This window comes from Lissotriton vulgaris, chromosome 1_1 (genome assembly GCF_964263255.1).
Source record: "Lissotriton vulgaris chromosome 1_1, aLisVul1.2, whole genome shotgun sequence".
Lineage (NCBI taxonomy): Eukaryota > Metazoa > Chordata > Amphibia > Caudata > Salamandridae > Lissotriton > Lissotriton vulgaris.
Window position 1 is genome coordinate 941523197 of NC_141685.1, and position 26334 is coordinate 941549530.

The following is a 26334-nucleotide window of genomic DNA, read 5'->3' on the forward strand; positions in this document are numbered from 1 at the left end:
ATGGGCGGAAAATCTGTTCCGCTCGCGGATTTTGCGGATTTTCGGGAAATTCGCAATCCGCGAGATTCGCGAATTTCCGGCAAAATCCGCGAACGGAACGGATTGGGTCAAAAGTTCAAGCTGACTTTTGTAACTCTTTTAGAATGGCGCCGGCAAGCTGCCAGAGCCATTCTAAAATAGTTACAAAAGTCAGCTTCAACAGGAAGCTCTAATAGATAAAGTAAAGCAGGTGCTGCTCAAATTCAATTACACAATCATTAATCACCCCAAACTTGGGGTGATTAATGATTGTGTAACTTAATTTGACCTTCAACTGGAGCACCTGCTTTACTTTATCTATTAGTGCTTCCTGTTGAAGCTATTTCTAGCTATTTTAGAATGGCGCTGGCAGCTTGCCGGCGCCATTCTAAGTGGGGCTGAGGGCAGAAGGGCACAAAAGTGGGACAGAGGGCAGAAGGGGACAAAAAATTAGTGGGGCAGAGGGCAGAAGGGCACAGAAACGAGTGGTACAGAGGGCAGATGGGCATAAAAAACGAGAGGGTGGCAGTGATTAAGCAGGCAAAAAAAAAAACTCGCGAAATTGCAAAGCGCCTCGCGAACACCCACGAACACGCAAAGCGCCTCGCGAACACCCGCAAACACGCAAAAACAAAAAAATCCACAAATTCACGTGAATTCGTGAATTTTGCGGATTGCGAATTCGCAAATCCGCAAATTCGTGAATTGCGAATTAGCGAAATTCGCCCATGCTTATGCGCAACCGCAGTCAGACACAGAGCTGCCGGGGCAGGGTGAGCATGAGGAGTCAGACTAGGCGTGTTACCCGCACCTGCAATCACAGTTGGACAAAATACTAGAGGCGATAGTGGACACCAAGACGGCACTGCAGCAGGACATAGCGCAGGTGGCCTCGAGCCTGGGCCTCTTGCGGGCAGACCATGGCAAGCTTGCGGATAGGGTGATGGAAGTGGAAGGCACGCTGCAGTCCGTGGGCCCGAAGCAGACTGCCCTCACGGCGACTATGGCTGATGTGCTGGAGAGAGTTGAAGCATTGGAGAAGAGGGCGGAGGAGGCGGAAGGGCGTAATCGCCGAAACAATGTTCGAATAGTGGGACTTCCTGAAAAAACGGAAGGGAAAGACATGGTGGAGTTTCTGGAGAATTGGCTCAAGACGGCGGTGGCTCCGGAGGGCCTGTCGGCATTCTACACACTGGAGAGAGCTCACAGGGTGCCCGCTAGCCCACCTCAGCAGGGGCGACCCCCACGACTGGTGGTGGCACGACTACTCCATTATCGCGACAGGGACCTCCTGCTGCAGAAGGCGCGGACACAGGGTCCATACCAGGTGGGAAACAGCAAGGTGAACATCTTTCCAGACTACACCTACGAAACGCAGCGACGCCGGTCCTCCTTCTTAGCTGTGAAAAGGGAACTAAGGGTTGAGGGACTCCAATATTCGCTGCTGTTCCCTGCTAGGCTGCGAGTCATAGTGGACGGCTTGACGACATTCTTTGACACGCCTGAGGAAGTATGTTCATGGCTCGAACTGTACAGAGCGGGAAAAGATGGACCAGAACATGATGTGCGGCCCCCCTCTAACCAATTTCCACAGAGGAAGTCCAGGAGGCTCCGCCGCTGCCAGGCGAGTTTGAAAAGACTTTTTAAGGAAATCAAAAAGAGGGAAGGAAGAGGTGGTGCTAGATGGCACCAGGGTGGGCACGTCCTCCTCTTGTAAAGGTACTGGTAATCAAAAAGGTCCACCTCCGAGAAGGTTAGTGTGTATCCTGTTGTTGTTGGAATACACCAGATGTGTTAAAATACCCCTCACACACCAAAAGGGCCCTTGGTGTCATGCTTCATCATCGGGGTCTTCCCGCTCGGCTGCCGGACGGGGCAGTGCTGCAACAAGCGACTACGCCGGAGCACCTTTTCAATGTGGGTGCTATGTGAGTGAGTGGGAGTGATTGTCAGTAGGGTCAGGGGTGATAGAGTTAGTGATGTTAAAAAATACCTGGCCTAGTGGAAGAAAAAAATTTAATAGGCACTGGCTGGTATTGTTAAAAATAGTGATGTCGGAAAGATTAAGCTAGTTAGTGGGCTCACTTTCCTGTGCGGGTCAAAATGTTTCGGGGCACCATGCCCCTTCGTCAGGACCGGGGTCAGATCCCCCTGTCACTCACTAATGTTGTTCCGACAATCACGGAAGCCACGGACAGAGGAGGAAGCACAACGAGGCTGGGGGTTGACTGGACCCTCAATTACCCTTCTGTCCAGTTTTGGCTCATGGGCCATTGAACCCCTCCTTGCTAAGCATACAACCAAGTATACTAGCATTAGCAAGGGCAGTGTATTTATATAAAATATATGTCAATACACATTGATAAAAATAAAAATAATTACATTAGATTATATGGTACATACACGCACTGTGGAACAACATTAGTGAGTGACAGGGGGATCTGACCCCGGTCCTGACGAAGGGGCATGGCGCCCCGAAACATGTCTATTGGTAACGGGACTGCTTCATCAACAGACGGATTCCGGGGTGGGGGGTTTGTGGTTCCCCCCGGGGTTTTTCGTATGGTGGACAACTTTACTTGTGTCGGCTTAGGGGGGCCCCTTTGATAGGGCGGGGGGGAGAGACCGGTAGCGCATAGACTATCACCCTCCTCCGCTTCCCCATTAGGTGGGGTTTCCTTTCTTTCTCTTTTTTCTCTTCTTCTTCTATATTTCGGGTTTGGTTCTCGGGCGACAGGCACACTGCTGGGGGGGGGCCGTAGTCATCTGCAGGGGTGCAGGATGGGGGGTTGGGGGAGGGGATCTTTCGTTTTTATTTTTGTTTCTATGGCCTTTTTTCTCTTCTCTTATCTTTCTCTGTCTTTTTCTTTTCTGGGTCAGTGCAGTGGGTTTCCTTTGGTATCAATCCCTGCTTTTTTCATCTGTGCCTCGATTTTCGTGGTGTTTTTTGGGTCTTGGGGCAGGTAACTGCAGGCGCGAATTGACCGTAATATTCCTTCACATCCTGACCTCTTGTTTCAGCGCCATTGATTTGATAGCTTTCTGTTTATTGTCGATACGTCTACTATTCTGCCTGCCATCTTCGCTGCTAGGGAATTGTTCGGCACCTGATCCTCCCATCTTATATTATAAAATGAAAACCTTTTATATCCTGTTTTTCTAATTGTGCTGTTCAGTGGCCAAGAGTACGCTAGCATGGAGATTCTGCTCCCCGAGGTGCTGCATGTGATTAAAATTGTTCTCTGTTAATCTAACTGCTTAGCGGCCGGCCCCCGGGGTTGTAGGCCCATATTTGTGTTTGGTTTAAATGTCAATAAAGGTTTTAAAAAAAATAAAAAATGGTGGCACTACCTACTTCCGAACGTTACCGGTGTGGAAACCTGGTTCCACTTTCAGAATATTGAAGTCCTTAATTCTATCTTTTCTCTGGGGCATGGGTAGACGTAGAGTTGCACAGACGACGCTCATACGACCCAAAGCTGAGGGCGGACTGGCGGTCCCAGACTTTTAGCTATACTACATGGCGGCTCAACTACAAGTATTTACTGTAGGAGGTTGCGCAGGAATTCAGGGGGACGGACCATGAGAGGGGTAGGGGAACGCCCCACCATGTTCTTTCCTATATAGCTTTGCAGCAGAGGCTTGACCTTAGGGATCTACTCACAGAGGAGAAAACATTTAGACTCTGTTGGAACCGCTCTCAACGCAGAGCAGGAGTGCTGCATCCTTACGCGCCCAAGATACCGCTTGGGATGGTTACGGCGCTGCCACATTACTGAGACTGGTCGCGACTGCAGAGCTGGGAGGAAGCTGGGGTACAAATGTTGGGGGACCTCTATGAAGACGGAGCTATGCTGCCCTATCGGACTCTCCAGGAGAGGTTTGACCTACCGAATGGAGATTTCCTATTACACAGAGCAGTGACCAGAACGATGCAGGTGCACTGGAAGGAGGGATTGGCGGAACCTAAAACGACGAGGGCCTGGCAGTACACTATGATGGCGACAGGGACCTTTAAAGCGGTCACGTGCTTGTATTCTAGAATGCTCGGTGAGGGCTTGCAACCCCTGGAGGCATTGAAAGGGAAGTGGGAGACAGATCTCGGCAAGGATATTCCTGAGACGACCTGGAAACAGATAGTGCGACGAGCCTGGAAGAGCACGCGGAACGCCAGGTTCCAATTGGTGCACTTCTATATACTCCACAGGGCATATCTGACGCAGGGGAAGATCTGGAAATATTTTAAGGTGGAAGAGGCGGCATGCCAGGACGGGAGTTGAATTGGACCACATGCTCTGGTCCTGCCCGGAGATGGGGTTATATTGGAAGGAGGTGGGAGATACACTGAATGCGATCACAGAGCGAAGATTAGAATTCGACAGGGCTATCTGCATGCTACATTGATTCCCCCACACACCCAAGAATAAAACTACGAGTACATTTATTGATATGGGTCTTACATTGGCTAAGAGAGAAATCACGAGGCACTGGAAGGCAGCGGTGGGTCCCACCAGTAATAGATGGAGAGGGGAGTTCCTGAAATGGGCTTCTGCTGACAGCGCGCTGAAATACCACATGGTGCGTAGGCGTAATGATGACAAGGTGCTAGAGGCTGCAACCGCATGGGAAGCATTAGTGCACGCGCTACAAGATTGCGAACCACATGTCGACTGAGAGGGGAAGACTACTGGAAGGAGGGGAGCCACTCACCATGCCAGGCGTAATTCATAGACCAACCTATGGTATCTCTTAGGAACGTTTGTCAGTAGGAAAGGTAGCTGATGAGCCGCGTCGTGGATGGGGAGTTGGGGCGGGGGTGGGACACTTTAGTTTGTTGTGATGATTTGGGGATAAACTCAAGTTGTGTAGGGTTCTTTTCTCCGGGGCATTGACAGTGAGGCCCCATTATGGAGGCTTATTGTTTCATGTAATCACTCATTAATGGGGGGGTTTTCTTTATTAGGCTTTTGCGGATGTGATGGCTATTATTGTGCGAAGAATCAGGAATGTTTGTACAAAATCAATAAACTACGTTTTGAAAAAAAAAATCGGGTCTGATCCCTCGCCCAACTCTTGTTCCTCTTCAGACCCTTCTTCCAACTCCTCTTTAAATCTCTCTGAGCCAGCAGTGTGGCAAACCGAGTTACAAGCCAAACGGGTGATTCCATTAGAGGAGTTTGAAAACCCGGTTATAATAGAGGACGACATGTTCAAAGCAGCATCTATGGGGGAGCCAGCAAAGGATAGTGGTGAGCCGGATACAATGGTGGAGAGAACACTGGATGTCTGTAGTGGTATTCCGGGAACTTCAGGAACTTCAGGATCTTTGGAAACACTCATTTTTACAATGGCTTCAGACATAAAAAATCAAACCAGGGAGAAATGCGACTTATCTCTAGAGAAAAAACGGGATAATTTAAGCTCAAGGACAGTGGCCTTGGAGAATTCTGTGGAAGTTCTTAAAGATGACCTGGGAGTAGTTAAAGTGGATATCTCCACACTTAAAAAAGAGGAAGCCGCCCTTCGAGATAGAGTTGAACTGCTGGAGAACAACTCTAGACGTAACAATCTGCGGCTTTTAAATATTCCAGAAGGGAAAGAGGGTGAGGATCTTAAATCTTTTATAGTGACCCTCATTAAAGACACAATACAGATTGAAGACTCAGAAGATGATCCAAGGAGGGATATCCAAAGAATTCATAGAGATCGTCTGTGTGGGCCTGTGTGCCCATTTGTATTGATTCACACTCCCAAATAATAGAAATACCTCATGGAGGCACTCACACTGCGAAGTAAGTAAACACCTGGAAAGGGGTTTCAATCCCATAAAATGAGGCATATCAAAAGACAGTTTTCAGAATAAAGCATGGGGTTTATTTGTGCAACACTCTCTACCAGAAAGGCTTTTCCAGATGTCAACTGAAATAACATATAAATGTAGTAACCCCCTCACTTTTTGCCCGATTACTGATGCACTTTGAGACTATGTGCCCTGTGTCCCTGCCAATCAGGTTCCCAGGGCATGTGTTCTTTCTCAAAACTGTACCTTGTACCCCCAATTGGCACCTCTCTGGCCACATGTCAGTCCCTTGTAAAAGGTACAATGGGTGCCAAGGGCACTGTGGCCAGGGAAGGACTCCAGGGGCTGCAGCACTTATTGTGCCACCATTAGAGGCCCTGTACCTTTCACCCACACACTAACATTGCAGGCTGCGTGTTTTGATGCAGGACAAAGTGAAGAGTCGACATGGCACACATCCATGTGTGCCATGCCTACAACCCACTGCCTTGGTATAGGTCAGCCATCCCTCTACCTGGGTGCACTATACCAGTGGTGAGGGTACAGGTACATCAGCCCTGTACCCCTACAGTGTCTAGACCAATTCTTAGTTATTGTAAGTGCAGTAATTCCATTCAGAGTATATGGTGCTGGGAGTTTGTCATTACAAATTTACAGCATCATAATGGTGTTACCAAAAACTGGGAAGTTTGGTATCAAACTTTTCAGCAAATTAAACCCACACTGATGCCAGTGTGAGATTTATTGAAAAATGCACTCAGAGGGCATCTTAGAGATACCCTCTGAAAAACGGCCAGCCTCTGGTGGGTTCCATGACTGGTACACACCAGCCTGCCACCACAAGATATGTTTCTGAACCTCTAGGGTGGGAGCCTTTTCTCCCTGATTAACAACAACAAAGCCTTTCTGGGCGGAGGTGATGACACCTCCCCCCGGCCAGGAAGAGCCATCTGTGGCAGAGGAGCTTCAAAGGCCTTGCCGCCTTTCCCTTCCCGTCTCCTCTCCTTTTCAGCAGGAAGACAGGTGGGAAAAATCAGTGAGCACAGAAGGCATGCCCACCTCTGCCAAACTCCACCCCTCAGGTGGGAAAGGTGAGGTGAAGCCTACTCTTCAGTGCCCACCATCTTGCAGATAGCAGGCACTCCCCAATCAGGATTAGGGATTGCGCCTACTCGCCCATGTGGAGTTAGCACCCCAAGGGTGTAGTCACCCTAAGGTCAGTAGCCCATTAGCTATTGACCTTGAGACCCCTAAAACACCCCCAAAATACAGTATTTAGGAGGAGCCCTGAACCAAGAAGACAGATTCCTCCAACCATAGAAGAAAGACGAAAGAAGATGCCCAGCAGAGGAGACTGCAGAGAAGAACTGACTTGGCCCCAGCCCTACCGGCCCGTTTGCAGTTTCCAGAGAATCCTGTGCCATAGGTCGTCCAGTCCTGCAGCCAGTGACCTCCTAGACCCCTGGGAGGGCTGCCTGCCTTCAACAAAGACCTGATCTCCTGTAAACAGCAGCTCTGTTCAAAAGAAAACTCCCAAGACAGACTCTGAGCCTGCTGAGGACAATGAAACCCAACTCCTGGAACCACCACTGCCCTCGTCGCTTACAGCCCGAGTTCGAGTGGCCCACAGGTCCCAGCGAGGTCCCCCAGCACTCCAGAGTTCGAGTCCACCATGGGATGACCCCTCCAGGACTCCTGACGTCGCCTGCAGCCTCTGCACGGAGACCCCTCCAACCACGAGTCACCCAGTAAGGTGAAAGACCTCAAAAGACACTCCTGCATCCTGCCGCCCTTCGCCCTGGAGAAGAGCACCCGAGGTGCACTTATGTCCATGAGCCCTCCAACTTACCTACCCAGCTGTTGGTTCCTCCCGGAAGTCTTTCTGGGTCGATCCTGCAGCTAAAATCCGAAACTGGCAATTCCCATTGAAAACAACAGGGCACCCAAAGTGAAATCAGCACCCTGCACCTGGCCACCCATATGCTGCTGTGGGTGCACCTTTTGTGCTAAACTGAATCCCCCTTTGCCCTGAGATTATGTCCAGGAGCTTTGCTCCAACAACCTTGTGGCCTTCTATTGAGCCTATCCCCCATTGGATAACATTGGACCTCAGCATTCTGCACCCGGCCGCCCTAGTGCCACTGAGGGTGTTCTGAGAGTGCATCCTTGACCCTGGGGGAACCCTGGCTTGAATCCCAGAATACCAACTCCCACAACAAAGTACTTCGCTGTTAACCAATAACTTCATTTCTATCTATAGGAATACATTCACTATTTTTCCTGGAAAAATGTCCAAAGTGTGGAGTTGATTTGTATGAAAACCTGAAAAACTACAACTGTACAAACACTGATTTACTTACCTTTTTCTCTAGGAAATGTCCCAGTGTGCTATCTACAAAAGAAACAATTGATGGACCGAATGCTGGACAATGCAAACATTCACCCCCAGTCACAAGGATCTGGGTTTAATCCATCTTTCTTTTTCTAACCAGCCTGAATTGCCAAGCCTGGTCCTCCCTGGACCGGAAACAAGCATCCTAGGACCGGTATCTCAGGCGCACTCCATCGAATAAGGAGTGCCTCAGGGCTCTGCCCTGAGTCCCACTTTATTCAACCTGTATGTCCAGCCATTAGCTGCGGTCACCAGGCAGTGGGATCTTTCCATCGTCTCATATGCGGACGGCGCGCAGCTGGTGGTGGCATTGACTGAAGGTTCCACCCTGAACGCCTCTAGGTTTAGAGACGGCCTGACGACCGTGGCGGAATCGATGACTTCCAACGACCTACAGTTAAATGCAAGCAAAAATTAGGTTTTGTTAGTTGGTAAGAATTCTAGCCTGTGGGATGAACATTGGTGGCCGACCGCGTTACGCTAGACTCCCGAACCTAAGGAAGAAGTTAAGATCCCGGTGGGGTGTGGATGGACTCCTCCCTCCGTTTTCGGATCATTAATAAAAAAGTTGCCAGTACATGTTTTGGTTTATTACGAGGTCTTAAACCTCTTCTAAAGTTTTTTGAACCCTCAACGCGTCAGCTGATTGTCCAGTCAACTATTTTATCTCGACTGGACTATGCTAGCTCCCTGCTTTTGGGGGCTAATCAAGCTGAGATTGCTTGATTGCAACGTATTCAAAACACGCCGGCTAGAACCTTGTTAGGGCTTCCTCGGTTCTGTCCCATTTCCGATACAATTCGGAAACTCCATTGGCTTCCTATGGCGGAGCGTATCAAGTTTAAAACTCTGTGTCTTTCATTTAAGATACTGAAACTTGCGTCGCCCAACCTGCTTTGCAATCTGCTGACTCCCTATGTTCCATCTCGAGCGCTGCGCTCCTTCAGGCAGCACCTGGTCATGGTTCCCTGTGTGAAGCGCTGATGAGCAGGAGGACGCTCTTTCCGTTGTCTGGCGGCCAAACTATGGAACTTTCTGCCACTTCAGATTTGTGGCCTGGAGGGTCTGTCAGACTTCAGGAGAGCTATTAAAACTTCTTTCTTTCCATCACAATATCTTCCACCGTTGGTTCCTTATTGGAGTCCCTTTGCTGTGGCTTTCAGCATTGGTCTCTGTGGATGAAAGCGCCGGGACATCCCTTTGCTGAGGCAGCCATTTGCTATACAAGCACAGTTAACATAACATAACATTACCCTTCATCAGCCAGTCTAGCTTGAATCCAGTAGTGTGGTGAGCAAGGGACCCACGTCTGGGCATACCCTTCCTACTTAGGGTGAGCTATGCAAAAGAAACAATTGATGAACAGAATGCTGGACAATGCAAACATTCATCCCCAGTCACGAGGATCTGGTTTTAATCCATCTCTCTTTTGGTCACCACACCACCCCAGTTTGAGCCCAGCCATATGCAAATCCGTCTTGACCCTGTTCCTTGTTGGAACAGTCCAGCCCGTGTTTGCATTTGCCAGTGTGATATCTAGGAATATCACACTGAGTAGAAAAAGTAACTTAAAAAGTCATCTGGAAAGTAATGTACAAAGTAATCTAAAAAGTAACTGAACAGTAACTTCAAAACATTGACTTATCTGTAATTCAATCAACTGCATTTGAACCTGCATTCAATTGTAAAACATTGCATACGTTTTTGCAAAGTATTATTTCACTTAACTGCACCAGGCTTAACCTGGTTCTAGAAATAAAATAACTTAATAATATTTTTATATAAATCATATTGGTCTGGGTTAAGTCTTTGAGTGTGTGACATCATTTGCTGACTGCGTGTGTGCAACAAATACTTAACACTACCCTCTTATAAAGCCTTATTGCTCGCCCACACTACCATAAATAGAGATTAAGGTGCTATCTACTTTTACCTCTGCCTACCTTTCGGGTTCCACTTAAATCTGTGCACAGTATACCTCATTTTGGTATAGTATATACAGAGCCAGCTTCCTATAATATGTGCAAGCAATAACAACACACTTCTAAGTAAGCAAATGCAACTGTTAAATGCATGGAATAAAATACAAACAGATGATAGTACCGGACGTCTACTGCAAGAAATAAACACTGTAAAATGCACATAATCAGACACAAGAAATAATCCCTGTCAAAGGAAAGAATGAAAGATATATACACAGAATATATCATATGATTATAACTACTTTAGACTTGAATGTGCACATAGACACACTCACACAACACAATGCCAATAATCAGAGAAAATAAATCACCAGCTGCAATAACTTCATCTTAGCCCACTCCAGACTTGGGGATTTACAATCCTCTGCTCCCCCAAGACCGCCTCACCCACACCCGATGCCACCACCACCAAAGCCCTGAACTGCATCCTCCTCAACGTGTGCTCACTGCACAGACATGCAGTAGAGATCTGGGACCTCCTTGACACCCTCTCGTCAGACATCGCCTTCTTCACGGAAACCTAGTCCAACGCCTCCTCCGCCCCCGAAATAGCCACTGCCATTCCTGACTTTTACAAGATCCAGAGGAAGGACTGCCCCAACCACCCAGGAGGAGGACTCACCATTGCACACAAAAGCTCCCTCTGACTCTCCACCTCCACCACGAGTGACCCTTCTCCACCACCGAACACCTCCACTTCCAGATCCGGACCCTAGAACCCCACTTTGTGGCACCCTCACCTACAGACACCCCTGGATCCCGAGCTTCATTCGCCACTACCATCGCTGACCTCATTGCACCCCACGCCATTGCCTCCATGGACTACATACACATTGAGGACCTGAACTTCTACCTCGACAACCTCAGCGACCCCAACTTCACAGCCCTTCTGGATAACCTCATCGGACTGAAACAGCTCGTCGCCACCCCTACCTACAAGGCAGGATACACACTTGACCCAAACTTGCAGGTGGAAACAACATCTGCTTCAGCCACACCATGCAGCCCCTCTGAACGGACTACCCCTGCATACATTTCTCTTTCAACACTGCCACCGCCCACAAACCCACACCACAACATCTGTGAAGGAACTGGAGCAAGATCACAGTGAGCACCTCAACTCTACCCTCATCCACGACCCCTCCCCGCCTCGACCAATGCCAACTCTGCAACCAAGGAACTACACCACTGGATCACCAGCTGTGCAGACAAGCTTGTACTCCTCCGCACCACCAACAGACAAGTCCACCTGGCTCACCACCGACCTTCAAGAAGCCAGACGCTCCTGCAAACGTCTGTAAAAAGAGCAAACCCACAGGAAGATCTGACCACCTACAGGAAAGCCATGACAAAATACCACCAACTCATAAGATCCACCAAGAAAACCTTCATCCGGAACAAAATCCTCACCAACTCAAGAAACTCAAAGGAACTCTTCAACATCATCCAGCAATTCACTAAACCCCCAGCAAAGCCACGGACGTCACTCCCTCCCAGGACCTCTGCAACAAGCTCAGCTCCTACTTCCACCTGAAAATCAAGACCTCTACGACAACTTCAGTGAACCGACTCTAGAAACCACCCCTCCCTCCAGAGATGGCAGCCAGCCCACCATCCCCGTCTGGACCCTGGTCACAACTGAAGACACCACTACGATCATGAAGAGCGCTCACTCAGGAGCCCCCCATTGACCCCTGCCCGCTGCACATCTTCCACAGAGCCTCCATAGCACCGAGCTTCGACGCACCATCAATGCCTCCTTCGAATCTGCACTTTCCCCGATGACTGGAAACACACAGAAGTTAAGCCCCTCCTCAAGAAACCCTCTGCAGACCCGACAGACCTGAAGAGCTACCGACCTATCTCTCTCCTTTCATTCACAGCCAAAGTCCCCGAAAAGATCGTCAACACCCAGCTGACAAACGTCATCAAAGAGAACACCATCCTCCTGTTCTCTTTCTCCTCCTAATCTGAATTCCACAGTAACAACAGCACCAAGATCCCCCTACGTGCCACCACAGACGACATCTGCACGCTCCTCTACCAAGGCCACACCGTGGACCTCATCCTACATGACCTCTCTGCAGCCTTCAACACTGTCTCCCACCGCACTCTCGCAGCCAGACTCCACGACGCTGGCATATAGGGAACTGCCCTCAGCTGGCTCCACTCCTTTCTCGCCAGCAGAACCCAAAGGATCAGACTCCCACCTTTCCTCTCTGAACCCAGAGATCAACTGCGGAGTACCCCAAGAATCATCGGTCAGTCCCACTCTCTTCAACATCTACATGGCCCCCCTCGCCGCCATTGTCACACAGCATGGACTCAGCATAGTATCCTACACCGACAACACCCAGCTCATCCTCTTCCTCACAAAGGACCCCAAAACCACCAGACTCAGCTTCCAAGAAGGAATGAAAGACATTGCAGTTTGGATGAACAGCAGCTGTCTGAAACTCAACTTGGAGAAGCCTGAAGTCCTCGTCCTTGGACGCACCCCCTCAAATCGGGAAAATATAATGGTAGACCACCGCACTCGGCAACCCCCACGGACCACACCCGGAACCTCAGCATCATACTCGACTACACCCTCACCATGACTTGACAGATCAACAATGTCGCCTCCACCTGCTTCAACACCCTCTGCATCCTCTGCAAGACCTTCAAGTGGATCCCCCGGAAGTCAGAAGGACCATCACCCACACACTCATAACAAGCAAACTGGACTACAGATATACCCTCTATGCTGCAATCAACAAATCCCTGCTACACAAACGCCAGAATATTTAGAACACTGCGGCCAGACTCGTCCTCTGCATCCCACGACATGAGCACATTACCCAACACCCACGAGACCTCGACTGGCTCCCAATCGAGAAGAGAGCAACCTTCAAGCTACTCACCCATGCCTACAAATCCCTCCACAACACCGGACCCAAACACCTTAACGAAAGAGTCTCCTTCCACGTACCCAAAACGAACCTCCGCTCCACTGACCTCCCCCTAGCAGAAACTCTGCCCGCTCATCCGCAGAGCCAGAGCGGGTGAAAACCCTGGTACATGTAAGTTTGTAGCTGTGCACAGACTCAAAAGGGCATTCCAACCATGAATATACTGCTTACCACCATTTCTAGCTCCAGTGTGGGGATCGCAGAAAGGTGTAAAAATGAGGGCATAGCTAGAATTCAAACCCAGCTATAATATATTGAGACAGGCTATTTCCGATTTCTGACATAATGAGAACACTGCCAAAATCATCTGCAAGGCACCAAAGCGACAAGTGATTTTTTTTTACAGGACAAGTAGTTTTTATAAAACATCCCGTCCCATGGACAATACGATATTTTATAATTTATAAAATTACATCATATAAAAACAATTTTCAATTCCCTCAACACCGTTAGGGTTCCGCGGTCATTCAAAAGCAACTGAATAAACAAAATGAGTGAGTACGAGAGAATGATGCTATATCAAAGTGCTTTAGCCACGTGTCTCTTTAAAATAAAAAATTAACTGCAATATAGCTTTATCATATAGTTTAAAACACAATGTCTGAAATGTACTATGACTGTCATTTTAAATCATATAGGAATTAGCCCAGATACATTCCCAGATGTCGGACACCTCTGTCGTTCTTTCTATGGACAACAACCGATCTTTGGACATTGACAGCATCATCGCCGAAGTCAAGGTTCAATATGAGGACATTGCAAATAGAAGTCGAATTGAAGCTGAGTCATGGTACCACAATAAGGTAAGTAATGAAAGAGCTATTGTTTAAGAATTGTTGACACCGATATTACCAGCAGATTTATTATAGAATCCTTAGCGGCACAGAACAGTAACGTTGGTGGATTAAAAGTAGGAAACTAGTTGTGAGTGTTGAACTGAGCAGTTTGTGGTTTACTGCTTTGAAGTGATTTACATATGGAAACATATGCTTAGAGCAATTATAGTCTGAATGAGATGTTTATGTCTCTGTCTTTCACAATCACTCTGCAAGGTATAGCGATCATTCCTGCTGTATTGCAATATGTTTGACACATTCATTTATTAAAAATTACACATACCATAGAACCACAATTTGAAGGTAAAGGGAATATCTTTTCTTTGTTCATCTTTTGTAAAAATGACAGGCGTACCTGTATTACTTTTGTACAGTATGAAGAGTTGCAAGTCTCCGCTGGAAGACATGGTGATGACCTACGCAACACCAAGACAGAGATCTCTGAGCTGAACCGTGTCATTCTGAGACTGCGTTCTGAGATTGAGAATGTGAAAAAACAGGTAAAAATGTTTTTGTGCTTTTCACGTTCCAGCTTGTTGCTAAAACAGAAAATGTCATGATACAAGAATTTTTTTTTAAATGCTTGCTGGAATTATTCATTAGAACTTTCTACAGCAGAAGATGTGAAGATGTTTTGAAAAGAGAAACTGCTTTGATTACATGACTACATGCCGATTATCTTCGGTACAGCAAGTACTTCTGGCCCACACCAATAGATACAAAGCTGGATTAGCATGACAGACTTCTATAGTTTGTTTCTCTGGTGATAGCTGTGGTCAAAGAGTCAAGCCCTACTCCATGGGAGGTTATACAATATAGCACAATGCCACCAAAGGCTCTGTATTTTATTATGCATACAAAAATTGGAGGATCGCCACCTTGTAGTGGTCAAAGGGATTGCGTGTCTCTGTGACCTGGAGAGCTATGCAAGCGGGAGCTTAGCCTCCTGGCATGATCTCTCAAACCAGACAGGTCAAAGGGTAGAGACCAGACAAAGCGCAATTCACTAGTCCTCCGGGTTGAGGGTTGGGTACCAGGCTAACAACTTTGTCTGATAAAAAGCATTTGTTACGGAAATGGTAGCAAGAACCACTGAATCTTCTGGGCACGAGGAATTCCAGAGCCACTGCATGATACATGAATGATTAACAGTAGTCAAAGTCGCAAGGAAACTACTGACAGAATTACCGTAATTCTAAGTGCCAAGTGCAAGGTTCCTACTTCTGGCAGATACGAAAGATCAGTCTGAGCCAGCTACAGAAGCAGTAAACCAGAAATAGGGACAAGTGTCTTCAGTATATGTGAGGAGCAGCAAAACATGCCTAGTGACCAAACGAAGGCCAAAAAAGAGAAAAGAATGTTTAAGAGAAAACACATGGAACGTTATTGAAGACAGGAGGACAGCAAAAATAAATTCTTGGAGGCAAAATCTGAGAGACTGCAGGAGAAGTACAAGCAACATTACATAGAGGCAAACAGAGCAGTCAAAAGACTGACAAGAGTAGACAAGCGGACATATATGGACAAGCTTGCTGTCCAAGAAGATGAGGCAGTAAGTACAGGAAAAAGGAAGAGGAGGGAGGTCTTCAAGATAACAAGGATAGTCTTTGGAAAATCTTGTGTAACATACAACTCCCTTATTAATTGACAAGCAAGGCAGACTGCTCTTAACCCCTTCGCTGCTAGGCCTTTTCCCCTCCTGTGCTAAGACCTTTTTTGGCGATTTGGGGTAGTGCGCGCTTAGGCCCTTGTACCTTTTTGACCACATAAGGTATCCACGCCAAATTTGCGTCCTTTTCTTCCAACATCATGTGGATTCTAAAGGCCCCAGGGTTTGTGGATTCCCTTGGAGGGGTCCCAGAAATTAACAAAAATATAGTGTTTTTTTGTTTTTTTCAGAAAAATGGGAAAAACGGGCTGCAAATGAAAGACTCTGGGTTTTTCCCTGAAAATGTTATCAAAAAAGGGTTTGTGGGGCTGAAATCTCCATTTTCTCAGCTTTTAGGAAATGACAGTCTTTTGTCAGAGAACCGATATTTTTCACACAGTTTTGGCATTTTTCTGGGACATAGCCTATTTTTGCTATTTTTAGAGCTTTCCACCTCCTTCCAGTTATTGGTAGAAATGAGTTTGAAAGCAATAATGGATCCTAAAAAGCTGTACATGTTCGAAAAGTAGACAAAATCCTGAATTCAGAAAGGGGCCATTTGTCTAAATCCATGAAGGTTTCTTTATAGAAACTAACAGTTAAATATTGGAATAATTGAAAATTTGTTGAAAAAAACAGCCTTTTGTCTCAACGTTTTCACCTATAACTTTTTCTAATTTTGACAGCTCTTGGAAAGCAATATACAGTTACATCCGTTAGACCTTCCTGGTTGTGGGGATATATAGGACTTGTAGTTTTACCAAGAACCCGACGAACCCAGATCCAAAAACTGAGCAGCAACTTGCAATGGTATTTTTTCATTTACTGGGTATAGAGCACTTTGTCTTGGAAAATGTATACATGGAAAAATCTGTATGAAAGACACCTATGTATTTCTGAATTGGGTACCAATTATAGAGTTCAGAAACAGTATATAATTGCTAATTTTCAAAATTGGGAATACTCATACTAGCATGAGAATTATTGGTCATTTTTCAAATTTTTTTTTTTTTACACAATGTCTTTCATTGAAAGGGAGAAATGCGCGAAAGCTCAATTGGTAATAACAGTTGATTTACAAATCTGAATTACCCCAAGTCTCCCGATAAAAACGGTACCTCACTTGTGTGGGTCGGCCTTGTGCCTGCGACAGGAAACGGCGCAAAATGCAACGTGGTGACACCTAAATTTTGTAGTTACAAATTGACCCTTTTTTAGCAAAGTGCCTACCTGTAGTTTATTCACCCTAGCTCTGTCGGCACCTAGGGAAACCTAGCAAACCTATACATTTTTGAAAAGTAGACACCCAGAGGAATTCAGTATGGGGTGACTCGACTGCCTACCACCAGGTCTTGTTACCCAGAATCCCTTGCAAAGCTAAGAATTTGACAAACAAACACATTTTCCTCACATTTCTGTGGAGGAAAGTTCTGGAATCTGCGTGCATCAACAAATTTCCACCCACCCGGTGTTTCCCCAGGTCTCCCGAAAAAAATGGTACCTCACTTGCCTGGGTAGGCATAGTGGCTGCGACACGAAACAGCGCAAAACGCAACGTGGTTGCACCTCAATTTCCCAGTGAAATCTTGCGCTCTTTGGACAAAGAGACTACCTTTTGTTTTTGCGCCCTAGCTCTGCCAGCACCTAGGGAAACCTAGCAAACCTATACATTTTTGAAAACTAGACACACAGGGGAATTCAGGATGGGGTGACTCGTCTGCCTACCCCCAGGTTTTGTTACCCAGAATCCCTTGCAAAGCTAAGATTTTGACAAAAAAAACACATTTTCCTAACATTTCTGTGGTGGAAAGTTCTGGAATCTGCGTGGATCAACAAATTTCCACCCACCCAGCGTTCCCCCAGGTCTCCCGGAAAACATGGTACCTCACTTGCATGGGTAGGCATAGTGGCTGCGACAGGAAACAGCGCAAAACGCAACATGGTCGCACCTCAATTTCTCAGTAAAATTTTGCACTTTTTGGACAAAAAGACTACCTTTTGTTTTTGCGCCCTAGCTCTACCAGCACCTAAGGAAACCTAGCAAACCTATACATTTTTGAAAAGTAGACACCCAGGGGAATTCAGGATGGGGTGACTCCTCTGCCTGCCCTCAGGTTCTGTTACCTAGAATCCCTTGCAAAGCTAAGATTTTGACAAAAAAAACACATTTTCCTAACATTTCTGTAGGGAAAGTTCTGGAATCTGCGTGGATCAACAAATTTCCACCCACCCAGCGTTCCCCCAGGTCTCCCGGAAAAAATGGTACCTCACTTGCGTGGGTAGGCATAGTGGCTGCGACATGAAACAGCGCAAAACACAACATGGTCGCACCTCAATTTCCCAGTAAAAGTTTGCACTTTTTGGACAAAAAGACTACCTTTTGTTTTTGCGCCCTAGCTCTGCCAGCACCTAAGGAAACCTAGCAAACCTATACATTTTTGAAAAGTAGACACCCAGGGGAATTCAGGATGGGGTGACTCCTCTGCCTACCCTCGGGTGTTGTTACCCAGAATCCCTTGCAAAGCTAAGATTTTGACAAAAGAAAACACATTTCCCTAACATTTCTGTGGTGGAAAGTTCTGGAATCTGCGTGGATCAACAAATTTCCACCCACCTAGCATTCCCCCAGGTCTCCCGAAAAAAATGGTACCTCACTTGCGTGGGTAGGCATAGTGGCTGCGACATGAAACAGCGCAAAACACAACATGGTCGCACCTCAATTTCCCAGTAAAATTTTGCACTTTTTGGACAAAAAGACTACCTTTTGTTTTTGCGCCCTAGCTCTGCCAGAACCTAAGGAAACCTAGCAAACCTATGCATTTTTGAAAACTAGACACCCAGGGGAATTCAGGATGGGGTGACTCGTCTGCCTACCCCCAGGTTTTGTTACCCAGAATCCCTTGCAAAGCTAAGATTTTGACAAAAAAAAACACATTTTCCTAACATTTCTGTGGTGGAAAGTTCTGGAATCTGCGTGGATCAACACATTTCCACCCACCCAGCGTTTCCCCAAGTCTCCCGAAAAAAATGGTACCTCACTTGCGTGCGTAGGCATAGTGGCTGCGACATGAAACAGCCCAAAACGCAACATGGTCGCACCTCAATTTCCCAGTAAAATTTTGCACTTTTTGGACAAAAAGACTACCTTTTGTTTTTGCGCCCTAGCTCTGCCAGCACCTAAGTAAACCTAGCAAACCTATACATTTTTGAAAACTAGACACACAGGGGAATTCAGGATGGGGTGACTCGTCTGCCTGCCCCCAGGTTTTGTTACCCAGAATCCCTTGCAAAGCTAAGATTTTGACAAAAAAAACACATTTCCCTAACATTTCTGTGGTGGAAAGTTCTGGAATCTGCGTGGATCAACAAATTTCCACCCACCCACCGTTCCCCCAGGTCTCCCAAAAAAAATGGTACCTCACTTGCGTGGGTAGGCATAGTGGCTGCGACATAAAACAGCGCAAAACGCAACATGGTTGCACCTCCATTTCCCAGTAAAATTTTGCACTTTTTGGACAAAAAGACTACCTTTTGTTTTTGCGCCCTAGCTCTGCCAGCACCTAAGGAAACCTAGCAAACCTATACATTTTTGAAAACTAGACACCCAGGGGAATTCAGGATGGGGTGACTCCTCTGCCTACCCTCAGGTTTTGTTACCCAGAATCCCTTGCAAAGCTAAGATTTTGACAAAAAAAACACATTTTCCTAACATTTCTGTGGTGGAAAGTTCTGGAATCTGCGTGGATCAACAAATTTCCACCCACCCAGCGTTCCCCCAGGCCTCCCCAAAAAAATGGTACCTCACTTGCGTGGGTAGGCATAGTGGCTGCAACAGGAAATGGTTCAAATTGTACGGTGGTGAATTTACAATACCCAAATGCAAAACAACCTTGATTTTTGGGGGGGGGCACCTGAGTCTTTGGCCCGGGGCTCGTGGTATTCTCTGGAAACTACCAAACCCAAACAGTTCTGAAAAGTAGACACCCGGGGGAGTCCAGGGAGGTATGGCATGCGTAGGTCCCCCAATGTTTTCCTACCCAGAACTCCTTGCAAACCTTAAAATTAGGTAAAAATATAACTTTTCCAAACTTGTTTGCGTGGGATCTCCGTGCCGGCAAAAATGTCCCACCACCCAGCGTTCCCCTTGTTCTCCCGAGTAAAAGGATACCTCACTTGTGTGGGTGCCCCAAAGCAGAATAGTCCGAAAATGAATTTTGAAAAAGTAGTATTTGAGTTTTACAAATTAAGCCCCCCTGCCTTAGACACAGGCCTTTGGCCCACCCACACAAGTGAGGTATCATTTTACTCGGGAGAACAAGGGGAACGCTGGGTGGTAAGACATTTGTGCCGACACGGAGATCCCACGTCAAAAAGTATGGATAACTGTTTTTTTAACCTAAATTCATGGTTTGCAGGGATTTCTGGGTAGGAAAACATTGGGGGACTCACGCATGCCATACCTCCCTGGACTCCCCCGGGTGCCTAGTTTTCAGAACTGTTTGGGTTTGGTAGTTTCCAAAGATGCCCGCCGAGCGCGGTCCAAAAACTCAATCCTATCCCCCAAAAAAAGAAGGTAATGTTGCTATTGGTTATTGTAATTTCTCCACCGTACGATTTGGACCGTTTCCTGTTGCAGCGACTATGCCTACCCACGCAAGTGAGGTACCATTTTTATCGGGAGACCTGGGGGAACGCTGGGTGGGAGGAAATTTGTGTGAGCCAAGTGACGCCACGCTTTCCCACGCATAAAAAGTGTGAAAAAACTGATTTTTCCAGCAAAAATTGAGGTTTGCAAGGGATTCTGGGTAAAGGAACGTTGGAGGATCCACGCAAGCCATACCTCCTTGGAAGCCCCCGTGTGCCTACTTTTCAGAAATGTATGGGTTTGGTAGGTTTCCCTAGATGGCCGTCTAGCACGGGGCCAAAAACCCAGGTAACCCCTCTTGCAAAAGCTGGCGGTATTGACATTCAATACAACCAGCTTTTGCAAGAGGAGTTACCTGGGTTTTTGCCCCGTGCTAGACGGCCATCTAGGGAAACCTACCAAACCCATACATTTCTGAAAAGTAGACACCTGGGGGCTTCCAAGGAGGTATGGCTTGCGTGGATCCTCCAACGTTCCTTTACCCAGAATCCATTGCAAACCTCAATTTTAGCTAAAAAAAAATCATTTTTTTCACACTTTTTTGCATGGGAAAGCGTGGCATCACTGGGCTCACACAAATTTCCTCCCACCCAGCGTTCCCCCAGGTCTCCCGATAAAAATGGTACCTCACTTGCGTGGGTAGGCATAGTGGCAGCAACAGGAAACGGTCCAAATCGCACAGTGGAGAATTAAGTTTTCAATTTGAGATTTGTGATTCAAGGAAATTGTGACAGACAATTTCAAGTTTGCAGGAGATTCTGGATAAAAATCAACAATAGAATTCACCAGAAAGACATGACCATATACTTCCATGGTTTAACAATAATAACTAAATTTAGTAAGTTATTTATAGCTATAATGTTCACCGTAACAGACCCCCACATGCATCAATCTAGGATTTTGCATTTCTTAAATAGCGAAAATTAAGGAATCGCTATTTAGGAAATGCAAAATGCTATGCATCAAGAAATCCTAAAAGTTTTTAGGATTTCTTAATTTTCGGAAATTGCGATTCCTTAATTGCGAAGTGCAATTAAGGAATGGCATTACATTGATTCCTATGGGCCTAGAGGCCCATAGGAATCAATGTAGTCAATTGGAAGGCAGTAGCAAATTGCGAGTGGCACTTAGAAAATTTCATGGGTGCAGGGGGGGGGGTCCAAAGGACCCCCCCCTGCACCCCTGAAATGCATTTGAAAGTGCATGTTTCACACACACATGTCCTAAGGACATGTGTGTCTGTAACTAGACAGTTTAAAAAATGCATTTTTAAGCATTTTTAAACAATTTCGCAAATTACCACGAGGTTGAACCTCGTGGTAATTTGCACTTCCAATTTGAATAATTTCAATTTTTTTTTAAATGATGCATAGCTTTTAAGGAATCGCAAATTTGCAATTCCTTAAAAGCAATCGCATTTTTGGAATTCGGTAAAAATACCGAATTACTCAAAAATGCTTGATGCATCCCAAACACATATTTAGGAAGTGCAAACGGCCGAATTTACCGATTCGCACCGTTTGCACTTCCTAAATAGGTTGATGCATGTGCCCCAGAGTTACTCAAAAGTCAAACATTCAAGGCACAGCTAACTATTCCTCAAAGACACACACATACAGGTTGGATTTGGCACGAGGGCGAGTGATGGTTCAGTACATAAAATTTTATTAACAAGATATTTCAAAAAATGAAATGCACTGTCAATAAATAAATGCATAAAAACCGAACCAGTGACTCGCAACTCGTGAGCTGTAAAGCCACGACAAGGCACCAACCATTTTACAGGCCATTCACGCGCCTTTCATACCTGATACAAACCAGACCATTGACACCATCCAGAAAGAACAGCAACACATTACAACAATCACAATAAGAGACAAGGTACACCCTACTTCAGAAAGAGATAAAAGACAAACATTACTGCACAGCCATCTAATCCGCAAGCACACACACATTCTGGTTGGATTTGGCACGAGGGTGAGTGATGATTCAGTACATACAATTGTATTCGCAAGTAATTTCAAAAAAATGAAATACACTGCGTATAATTGAAAGTATGATAAACTGAACCACTGACTCACAGCTCGTGAGCTGTAAAGCCACGTCAAGGCACCAACCTCTTTACAGGCCATTCATACACCTTTCGTACGTGTGACACATACAAAACATTCACACCGCCAGCCGCGGACCCATCACATTTCAACACTCACACCAGCAGACAGCGCCATTCAAGGGCCCATCACTTTCACACGCCCACATTTCTGACACTGCAACTACACAAAATGATGGACTGCGTGGAGTGTCACTCAACTAGCAGTGTGTGTAGTGACCAACAGAAAGTAACTACTCACACACTGCCAGCCAAGCGCCAGTCCACCCACACCACCATCCAAGCACCAGACCATGCACACCGCCAGCCAAACACCACTCAGCACACAACGACAGCCAAGCACAACTCAGCACACAACGACAGCCAAGCACAACTCCGTGCACAGACAGCCAAGTACCACTCCACACACACCACCAGCCAAGTACCACTCCACACACACCACCAGCCAAGCGCCACTCCACACACACCGCCAGCCAAGCACCACTCCATGCAAACAGCTAAGCACCACTCCACGCACACCATCCAGCCAAGTACCACTCCACACACACCACCAGCCATACACCAATCCACACACTCCACCAGCCAAACCCAACTCCATGCACAGACAGCCAGGTACCACTCCACGAACACCACCAGCCAAGCGCCACTCCACACACACCGCCAGCCAAGCACCACTCCGTGCACAGACAGCCAAGTACTACTTCACAAACACCACCAGCCAAGCGCAACTCCACACACACCGCCAGCCAAGCACCACTCCACGCATACCACCAGCCAAGCACCACTCCACACACACCACCAGCCAAACACCACTCCATGCACAGACAGCCAAGTACCACTCCACGAACACCACCAACCAAGAGCCACTCCACACACACCGCCAGCCAAGCACCACTCCGTGCACCAACAGCCAAGTACCACTCCATGCACACCACCAGCCAAGCGCAACTCCACACACACCGCCAGCCAAGCACCAGCCGGCACACACCACAAACACATTTAGAATTCTTTTTTTGAAAAAAACACTAAACAAATGGAAATACCTACAAAACAGCTAACACAAATTCTTAAACTAAACACTTTGCACTAATGCCAATCCTTGAAACAAACTAAAAATTTCTTACAGAATGCAGACCAGGCAATTCAATTTAGAGCTCATAGAGCTCATTAAAACTCCCAAAACTTCTTTTGCGTGTGGTACGATTTAAAACAAGCTGACAGACACAATGCAGGCTTAGAAGGACAGTCAGGACAGTATAAACGAGACTCCCTCCGCATGCCTCTTTGCCAACAGACTCTGCATCTTTTAGTCGGAAAGTCTCTTGCGGGAGTGGAAGGAATAGATTCAGGAAAGTGGCGATCTTTCAATCTAGCCACTTCCTCCACCACTCCAAATCTAGGAACACTTGCCTGCTCCAAAAGTACAAGCCTGCCTATTATAGACTCCTGAAACTTAACAAAAGGCATCTTATTCTGAGGACAAGACTTCTGATACACAACGAAAGCATTAAAAATTGCCAAGTGGAACAGATGGATAGCCAACTTCTTGTACCAAACGTAAGCCTTTCGAAGAACAGCATAAGGTTCCAACCTCTGATCTACTCTGTCAACACCTCCCATGAACTTATTGTGATCTGAAATGCACACAGGTTTGCGCACTTCAGCACCCTGACCCCAAACAGGCACAGGTTCTGTTCTTTCATTGTGGATAGTAGTCAGCATGTACACATCTCTCTTGTCTGAATACTTCACAGCTAGAAGCTCCCTACATCGCAAAGCCGTAGACTGTCCCCGCACAAGCCTTTTGCAAACAAGTTCCTTTGGGAAACCTTTACGGTTACTGAGCATTGTGCCACAAGCAACAGTGCCCACTTTGCCCAACTCCTTGAACAACCGCACACCAGTGTAGAAGTTATCTACATATAAATGATGGCCTTTGTTAAATAATCCTCTACCTAGTTCCCACACAATTTTCTCAGTCACTCCAAAAGTAGAAGGACAACCAGGAGGGTTAATGCTGGACTCCTTACCAGTGTTACACCCTGAAATTGTAGACATATCCAGTCTCACTGTCACACAGCATATACAGTTTGATTCCATAGCGTGCCCTCTTACTAGGAATGTATTGCCTAAAAACCAAGCGGCCCTTGAACAACAGCAAAGACTCATCCACTGTAATTTCTTTACCAGGGACAAAGATCTCAGAAAAACGATCAACAAAGTGATCCAGGACAGGTCGAATTTTAAACAAACGGTCACAATCAGGGTGATCGCGTGACAACGCTAAACTATTATCAACGAAATGCAACATCCGAAGAAGAAGCGTATACCGATCACGACTTATGATTGCTGGAAATATAGCTGTTGCCATCAAGGGACTAGTGGACCAATATGAATTAATTGATGGCTTCCTTAGCAAGCCCATCAAAAAAGTTAATCCCAAAAACTTCTTCAACTCTTCAACATTTGTGGGAGTCCACCGGATTGCTCTAGAATGGGGCTTAAGGCTGGCACTGTTGGCCCTCAAATATTGTTCTGCATACAAATTGGTTTGATCAACAATCTCTTGCAAAAACACATTGTCAAAAAACAACTCAAAAAAATTTATTGGCAGAAAATTCTCAGTATTCACTCTACACCCAGGAACACCAGTGAACTCTGGCAATGCCGGCTGCACCATGCCAGGGGGAACCCAGAGGCCATCCATATCAACGGGGGGAGCAGCCACCCCAGCCTGCAGCACCGAAACATCTTGCTGCTGTTCACCAACGGGAAGCCTAACAGCCACAGATACTTCTGGCTGCACAACATCAACAGAAGACATAGCATCCCCAGAGGGCTCTTCCTGCACTACAACAACGGGAAGCCCAGCAGCCTGAGATGCTTCTTGCTGCACTACACCACCGGGAAACCAAGCCGACCCAGATGCCTCTTGCCCCTCTACACCAATGGGAAGCCTAACTGCCACAGATACTTCAGGCTGCACAACACCAACAGAAGACATAGCATCCCCAGAGGGCTCTTCATGCACTACACCAACGGGAAGCCCAGCAGCCTGAGATGCTACTTGCTGCACTACACCACCGGGAAGCCTAACAGCCACAGATGCCTTTTGCTGCACTACACCAGCAGGAAGACGAAAAGCACCAGATGCCTCTTTGCGCACGACAGCAATGTGAAGCCTTTTGGGCGCAGGCTCCAGCCCACTTACCTCTTGCCGACGTAAAAAGAAAGGAAACCTTGCGGCCCTAGGCAGCAGCACAGATGCCTCTTGGCCCACTACCGGCATCACAATGTCCTCTAACATAGGCCCTTCATCAGCACTAGAAGAAGATTCATCATCCGATGATGATGATACCATGTGAAGAGAAAACTCACTGCCTGAATCTTCTGCCCCCACCTGGGAGTCCAAATCGGAGTCAGACTCTGAACCATGGTCAGAGGAAGACTCAAAAAGCAAACCAAGAACCTGCTGAGCAGTAATCCTGCGACTAGCCATTATCCTTCAAAAGCAAGAAGACTGCACACACAAGTGAACAACAACCTACACTGTGCAAAGTAAGAAGTAAACAAGGTAAGGCTTTCACAAACCGATAAATACAATCCAAAACAATTTCACTCTAACCAAATATAGCTACACTCACCAGCACCTACTCTGTTGAGACACAGCAAAAAGAAATGATATCCCACTAGAAAGAAAAAAAGAAATGACAGATTAGAAAACAAAGTGCACATCAAGCACTAATACTGAAAACAAAAAAAACCAGAGCCACACAAACTGGTAGAAGTACAACCTTTTTCAAAAAGACAAACATCAAGGGAAAGTAGTACAAAATACATTCACTTACCAAGCACAAGCAACTACACAAGCTGCAAACAGACACGCAACCTACAACAATCCAAACAGCAAAAGCCTGAAACAAGACAAAAATAGAGAAGAAAAAAAAAACTA

At 46.6% G+C, this 26334-nt stretch overlaps 1 protein-coding gene across 1 annotated transcript in view; it reads left to right on the forward strand.

The window, feature by feature from the left end:
* LOC147748234 (keratin, type II cytoskeletal cochleal-like) overlaps positions 1 to 26334 on the forward strand; it is a 535675-nt gene that overhangs the window by 329056 nt on the left and 180285 nt on the right. Inside the window, exons 5-6 of the mRNA XM_086959157.1 lie at positions 13782 to 13946; positions 14354 to 14479. Of these exons, the coding sequence (XP_086815283.1) occupies positions 13782 to 13946; positions 14354 to 14479 (291 nt within the window). The remainder of the gene's footprint in view (positions 1 to 13781; positions 13947 to 14353; positions 14480 to 26334) is intronic.